General features: G+C 32.2%; 1 protein-coding gene across 1 annotated transcript; it reads right to left on the bottom strand.

Annotated features, from left to right (window-relative positions):
- Positions 1-416: 416 nt before the first annotated feature.
- LOC126717563 (protein SIEVE ELEMENT OCCLUSION B-like) lies at positions 417-6,121 on the bottom strand. The gene is made up of 7 exons (XM_050419369.1): positions 5,840-6,121; positions 5,205-5,303; positions 4,416-4,825; positions 3,730-3,815; positions 3,284-3,414; positions 1,816-2,280; positions 417-1,283 (listed from the first exon to the last, which is right to left on the bottom strand). The coding sequence occupies exons 1-7, from the start codon at positions 6,053-6,055 to the stop codon at positions 711-713; spliced, it is 1,980 nt and encodes a 659-aa protein (XP_050275326.1). The 5' UTR covers positions 6,056-6,121; the 3' UTR covers positions 417-710.
- Positions 6,122-7,869: the final 1,748 nt, after the last annotated feature.

The following is a 7,869-nucleotide window of genomic DNA, read 5'->3' as shown; positions in this document are numbered from 1 at the left end:
TGATTTTTGGTAGGTCAAACATCAATTAAAAAAAAAAAAAAGATTTACATCTTTATTTATCCTGGACTTGGGTCTGTTCCTTGGACTTGAAAGTACACATTCTAACTCGACAGATGCAAAACTTAACACATTGTAACATGTAATTTAGTATAGTCAAGATGTAACCATCAAGGGCTTTCCTTTGTGGATATAGATCTTTGCATTCATTCTCTTCCTTTATACTTTATTTTATTTTAGTTTCTAACAGTATGTATAACAGCAAAGATGAATATTATGCATACATAACTCACAATTAAAGAAATGCAAGATCTTCAAGGTCCATGAAAGAAGTAAAACAAATTATAAAGTGAATTAGTATTTAGAAGAAAGAAAAAAGAGAGAGTCGTAGTAATATATAAAAACTCAAAGGATGATGGTAATGCAACATCAATACTATATGATTTCACACATTTCCTTTATTAAACCAATGGAAAGGAAAAACAGAACCAATAAAAACATACACTCTGCCCTTTTCTAGGGGCTTCAGGTAGGAAATAAAAACACACACTGCCTTTTTTCTAGTGGCATCATGTTTTCATATCACACATCGAAATAAAAGATAAATACTTCATGTCACACCTCATCTTAATACTATATATATAGCATCCGGTTACCTAGGTAACCACATTATTTAATTTAGTAGCAATAACGGTTCGAAGTAAGGTAGCAACTTAAGCCCATGAAGCACCATCTTTGTGGCAACACTTGAAACTGATATATGTGTCCATGATGCGATGACAGTGGGAGCATTCCATGGTCTCTGGTATTTTCGCAGTGTTGTATGGAATTTTCATGTGATGGCAAATTTGATCATCAGGCACAAGAACCTTGTTATGGTATTCTATGAAAGCGGATTGGAAGTCCTTCTCCTTCAAACTCTGCTTCCAACTTCCAAACTCCACCAAGACTTTCAGCATTGTTTTGCCACTGATCACTATAATGCTAGACCCTTGGCTGAGCACAGCCCATTCTTTCTTTTTCTTCTTGTAGGAAATCAATTTTTCGATATGTAGCTTCACAGAGTCCATCTTGGTCTCCCTTTGAGCCCTGGAAGCGAACAAGTTCTTAATCTTGTTCCAAAATCGTTTTAGGATGTTGTCATCTTGGATGGGTACCGACTCTATGGAAATCCCTTTTTCCTTTATCATTGGATCATCGACAAGGACCTTTGCACTTCTAGTAAAATTTTGGATCCACTCGTTGTCCTGACCTCCATACAAAAAGATGTACTTCTTCTCTTTGATCTGAATGAACAAGATAGACGTACGTGAATATGTGTAATGCACAAAATACCACCCCCCCCCCCCCCCCCCCCCCAAAAAAAAGAGCATGTATAATTAAAAACCTTGTAACTCAGTTCAAATTCTATATATATATATATAGCATGCATGAATGTGTACATCGACAAATTCTACAGAGTTAGCTTCGCGCCTCTTAAGGCCTTGAGAAACTTCTAGTATGATTGGACCATTTTAGAGATTATTTCCTATAATTACCTAATGTGTTGTGTGATAGAAGAGAGGACTACACATTTAGAAAAATAGTTAGGTACTCGAAGAACGCTAAACACCCTCGTTAGCCAAGAAAAAGAATGTGTATATCTATGTGTATATATAATCAAACCCATTTCAAATGGAGAAGATGCTTATGCCTCATAATCGTAAGGCAAGGATGATGCCTAAACTTAAGGCAGTTGCAAATATCAATTGTGAACACGTGTGTGAGCACATGCGTAGGTATGCAAATTCATGCATTAGATTTGTGAAATGATTTTACCCAGTTTTCTATCTGTGAAACAACGTGAGTTGCTGTTACCCCTATCAAACCCTTTTCCATCAACAGAGTTTCTTCTCTTGCGCGAGTGAATGGGAAGGCCTCAACTCGGCATACCCTGATCATGTGAATTGCATTCTTACATTCCACCTTTCCTTGCTGGTTAAACGCCACAATTAAGGGCTCGTTAAACTTGAAGTTCCACTTCTGATTGATGTACCTATTGGTCGATATTGGCAAAGAATAATCCATTGCTACGTATAGCATCTTAGACGACCCCAGGGTTTTAAATTTCTTTTTCAGGTCTTCGGTCCATTGCTTCACAAATGGTATCCATATAATCCTATATTGTTCTTCCTTCTGTGTTTTATCAATAAATGGCTCGAGAATTGAAATGTCATCACTGGAGATATGTAGGCCCGAAATGAACAGGAAGACACTCTTCCCCTTTAGGGAATTAATTTCAACCTGCAGTTTGTACGATACAATCAAATGTTTGAAATGTTAGGCCAAACTAAACCCAAATATATTGTGTGTCCAAGGTCCATTTTAGCTCATTATGAAGATTGTGCCCATTGCCAAAAAGTTGTATTTTTTTGACTTTGTATTCTTTAGTTGTTTATATAAAAGGGTAGTGCCATGATTGAATAAATTGATTAACGTGAAACATTTCTCATTTTTCTCATCATTTTATTTGAATAAATTGATTAACGTGAAACATTCGTCATTTTTCTCATCAATTTAATTATAGCAAGCTGTGGATATATATTGTGTTATTACTTATATTCTTGTAACAAACAAAACAGTTTGAGTCTCAATTTGTGATAGAAAAATTGATTTTTCACAGTACTGGGGCCAAAAGATATTTTAGATAGGGGAGGTCAAATAATTTTTAAATTCACAATAACACACACACACATATTATTGTCTCGCATAAATTAATTTTTTTTAATAATTCAAAAAACAAATATTTTCTTTTCATCAAGTCGTACATATATGATTATTTTCTAAATTATATTAATCGTAATTTATATTGTTTAAATATTTTAAATAAAGGTTTATTTTTAAATAAATCAAAGATTGCACATTAGATCTAAAGTATATATAAAAATATTTTTTAGAAAACATGAAATATATATTATATATACATATCAATTAATTTAATATAAATCAAATAATAAATGTTACTTTTTTAGGGTTATAGATATCACTTTAATTTATATGCCTTAGCATATACCAAGTAAAATAGGATAAATATAACAACGATAAAAACTAAATAAAAAAAATTGTTTTTGTTTTTGGATGATTGTGTTTATTCATAAAATTCATAGCGTACTTAGAGAAACAATTACACTCGGTATAGTAGTAATATAACAACAATCATACTTTTTTTGGAATGAATAGCAACCAAACTATTGAGTGATCTCATATACTTAAACAAGAGCAAAGATGTCCTACAAATAAAGCATACCGGTTTTTCAGTGGAACCATCAATTAGTGGCGGCATCTTGTTCGTGGGATCAATCAATATTATTTCCAGTACCTCCACGAGGTCCTTAGGAGTATTAACAATTTCCTTGAGCTTTCTGTAATCCTCTTCCTCTGCATTGAACCAAACTCTTTCATCATTATAGGCAGTCCATCATTTTATGGCAATGAATCAATTACAATGATTATTTTTAATAAATGTGATAGTTTTTAACTTATTACGTCAATTCTTGATAATTATCCATTATAATTAGACCAAAACATCAGTTGGTTTTTGACGTAAATGAATATGAAAATCTATATCTTTTATTATGACAAGAGACTACCATTTGAGATAATAAAAAACTACTAAAGTAATTAATTGAATGTGCAAATACAAGCAAGAAAGCTTGCATCCGAATAAATAAAACATCCTAGAAATTAACTAACCCTTTTTCTGGGCTTTCTCTTTCTTAAGATTGGTGAGGATGACTGAGAGGTTATCAGCATAGGGGCGCGGTTCCTGTTTCTTCTCCCTGCAGTAAATATATGGAGGCATGTATGGCAACCAATTAATGTCATTTAACAGTAGTAAGATGGTTTCCATAAAAAAAAAGAAAAAAAAAAAAAAAAACAGTAGTAAGATGGTATATACCACGCAACTATATATTTTAGGGTAAAGCCTTTTTTTTTCCCCCAAATTAATGAAAAGAAAAAGAAGAGTAGATAAAGGCTTTGTAGGTGAAAGTGTCAACGCCACCCTTAAGGACCCATTTGTATAGAGAAGGGAAGGAAGGGGAGTGAAGGAGAGTAGAGTAGATTTGACTAAAAATATGCTAATTTTGAGCTAAATTTACTTTATTCTACCCTACTCCCTCTCCCTCCCTCTCAATCCAAACGGACCATAAAGGAATACTCACTCAGAGGATAGCCTACACACTCATTTTAGTTTGGCCTCTTTTAGGTTAATTAGACATTGTTATATATGTGAATGTGGAATAACTGACCATATAGAAGATTCATAATTGGATAAGGTGGTCTAATTAAGAAGTTAGTACATGCGGTTAAGGGTTTTGTAACTCAATTGTATTCTCTGATTCTCTAAAATGATGAGCATATAGACGACAAGAACTTACTCATCTGTAATGAGGTAGCAAAGCTGAGTCGTGCTGGCTACAATGGTTTCAATAGCCCAATAAACAGCCACTGCAACATCCTTCTTGGCATAATTCGACAGCTTTGTCAAGTCAATGATGCATTTGATCACTTCCACTGTGGCTTTGATCACCTTTTTAAGATCATCAATTGCTTGGCTGTGCTTCTTCAGTCTTTCAAAGAGAACAGGTACCCCCTTCAGGGTTCCCATTGATTTGGCAAGTTGGTCCGATGACTGAGTTTTGGCAAGTAGGCAAAATTCCCCGTAGTCCAAAGCGAGAGTAGCTAGAGTCAGCACTGCCTTTGCATCCCAGGAATAGCTTGATAACTTCTTAAGTATTGACAGTGTTGTTTCCCCAGCAATTTTCTCACGTGGGCCCTTGCATTGCATCTGGCATTTGAAAAAATTAAAAATAAATAAATGTTAAATATCTAAGCTAAAACATTAACTTTTTTGGGGATGCTATTAGCAATTTGACTACAATCATTTACATCTTTTGGAAAAGAAATCTTCATACACACTTTGGAACATAATCTTGTCATTGGTAGGAAAAGGAGAGTCGGCAAAGTGGATTATTACTATATTAATCATATTGCTATCACGCACCCCCATATGAGAAGATGTTACATATAACATGTTACGTTACTTAATTAACTTTTACACCAATTACAATATATTATCTCAAAAACTTGTGAAAAAACATTTGTCAATATTAAGTCTCTAAAGAAAAAGGGAAGAAGATAAAAAAAAAAAAAAAAATTATAATTACCTCACAGGAAATTTGCTTGAATGCACACAAGGGTGGAATAAAACTTCCTTCGCTCTTATCCTCCAAGTGTTCAGTGGCTTCATGAGGAACAGTACCAGGCTGCATGTGAATGACGACGGGTAAATATATAGGAATGAGAAAAGGGTAAATATGAGGATGGGGTGGGGTAGAGGAGAAAATTTAAAAATCTTAGGCATATATGCTGCCTGCTGGCCTCATGAGTTAAAACTTACAAAGTAACTCTCTCATCTATATATGTTCTGTTCTCAAAGGGAAAGAAGCCTACCTCTTCACAATGTGTCTCATAGAAAATCCACGTGACACCATTGTGTTACCCCCCCCCCCCCCCCCCCCCCCCACACACACACACACACACACAGCCATATATATATATATATATATTTTTTTTTTCTAAAAAAAAAATGTTACTATAAAATAGTTTGTTGAAACTTAAAACTCTCTAATTAAACATTGTAAAAAAATAAAAAAATAAATCTAAAATGAAATAATGTTTTCATCTGAGTTGTTGATTTCATGTTGTTTCAAATGATGACATCCATGATCTAAATCCTAATCCATTATATATATATATATATATATATATATAGCATCAAAAGTATAAAGGTACTATATACCTGCAATTGCAAAACAGTATCAACAGTCATGGTGGCACGGTTAAGGACGTTGTTGACAATAGAGAAAAGAGATTCAACATCCAACTTTTCAATATCAGAGGGGGCATGGGTTGTGATAATTTGGGTCAAGATCTCGGCGGACAACGTTGGCAGTATGCTCAGGCTACCCGCATTGGGTTGATGACCTGAAGAAACTAATGCCATATTGCTGGCCATGTTGTTGTGTTACACAAAACAAGATGGGTCAGAAGCTCTTTGGTTTAAGGCTCAAAAGTGGGGGAAGCGAAAGTGGTTTGTATGTCGTTGTAATCTGCAGGGCACTTCCATTTATAGGCCATAAGAGCGGTAAATAGTATTACGTGAATCAAGACATGTTTTACAAGTTTCATAATTGTGGCAATTTGTTTAGAGTAATTGTGGCAATTTGTTTAGAGTTATTGTTTCCTAAGATTTCATGATATTAATAAGATCATCTTGCTAGTATCTTGGGGTCATTTTTAAATAATTTCTCTTTATAATAATTTGATGGGTGTGATGGAGGAAATTTATATTTCTGAAAAAATAATCAAATACTCGAAAAGGTCTAGATATTTTTATTTGTCAAAAAAATAATAATTAAGGCAATTTGTTAACATAGATAATTAAGTGATGTTAACAATGAGTTCATATGGTAGATAATTAAGTAGAAGACAAACAAAAAGTGGTGCATTCCTATAATTAGAAGCGGACAAAAATTGTCCAGTTATTGTTGATCACATCAATATATTGCAAAATAATTACTAAAATTATCCATATCAATAGTGTGAGAACTTTTTGCTTTTGTTGTTCTCTTTCCGCATTCACCGCTTGGTATTTGATTAAGTTTCATTGTTGTTGTAAAAAAAGAAAAAGAAAAGGTGTGGCCCAACTTTCAATATTAAAAGGATTTCTTTTAAATACTTCTTTGTTAACATTTTTCCTTTATTTCATCTAAATTTTATTTTATTATTATTACTATTATTTTTTATTTACACTCCATTTAGGAGAAGGGAAATGAATGAAATGGAAAAAATTATTTTGAAATATTGTTTTTATGACCTTGTTTGGGAATTTTAATAGGTGGAATGAAAATGTCATTCCCTTGTTTGGAAACAAGGGATTGACCTTAACTTTACTTTTTAAAAATATGTAATAGGTAGAAGCAAATATTCATTCCCTTCTATTCCCTCAAAATTTGAAATTTGAAATTTTTCCAAAAATTTGGAGGAATTGAAGGGAAACTCACAAAATGCTCCTATATATTCAGTCATTTAAAAAAACAAAGGGTTTCATAATAATATTGTTTTAAAATAATTCTATTAATTTCTCTCTACGGTACTTACAAATGTTGTCTTTTTTTTTTTCTTTTTTTTTTATTTATAATTTTATGGATTACTTCTAAACAAGGTTAATTACCTTTCATTCCTCTATTTAAAATATCCAGGTAAGATTACTTCATTTCATTTCTTTTACATTCTTTTCCATTTCTTTCCATTACTTTCCATTATTTATATACATTCCATTCAATTTCATTCCTTAATGGTACAAAAGTATTTTAAGGGTCAATTTGGGTTAATTTAAAAGGCTAGTTTAGTTTCACTTCCACTTTATATACAACTTTTTTAAACCATTTTTTAATGAAATTAGTTTAGTTTCACTTCCACTTTATAAACCACTTTTTAAAACTTCATTTTTTATTGAAATTAGTTTAGTTTCACTTACACTTTATAAACCACTTTTTAAAACTTCATTTTTAAACATATTTATATGTTTTACACCATATTTTTTAAAATAAAATAAATAAATTCATCCAAATACACACTATCTAGAACTACATGCTTTCACTTTTGGAAATAACATGTTAAGAAATAATAAATATTCAATTAAGAATTGTAATGCATATTTTTCGAAAAATATATACTACTACTACAACAAATACATTTATTAATAATTCTTTAATTTTTTTTTTTAATGTAAGATAGAAATTCTACTCTAACCTAATTTTCTAAGTA

The sequence above is a fragment of the Quercus robur genome, chromosome 3 (genome assembly GCF_932294415.1).
Source record: "Quercus robur chromosome 3, dhQueRobu3.1, whole genome shotgun sequence".
NCBI lineage: Eukaryota > Viridiplantae > Streptophyta > Magnoliopsida > Fagales > Fagaceae > Quercus > Quercus robur.
The sequence above is the reverse complement of the archived record's forward strand: the minus strand, read 5'-3'. Positions and strand labels throughout refer to the sequence as shown.

Bases quoted from the DNA above. Each gene is read 5' to 3' on its own strand.
- LOC126717563 (XM_050419369.1), bottom strand. From the start codon at position 6,055: ATGGCCAGCAATATGGCATTAGTTTCTTCAGGTCATCAACCCAATGCG. The intron at 5,304-5,839 runs GTATATAGTACC...ATTCACATGCAG, and splicing joins ATACTGTTTTGCAATTGCAG to CCTGGTACTGTTCCTCATGA. The intron at 4,826-5,204 runs GTAATTATAATT...TTCAAATGCCAG, and splicing joins TCAAGCAAATTTCCTGTGAG to ATGCAATGCAAGGGCCCACG.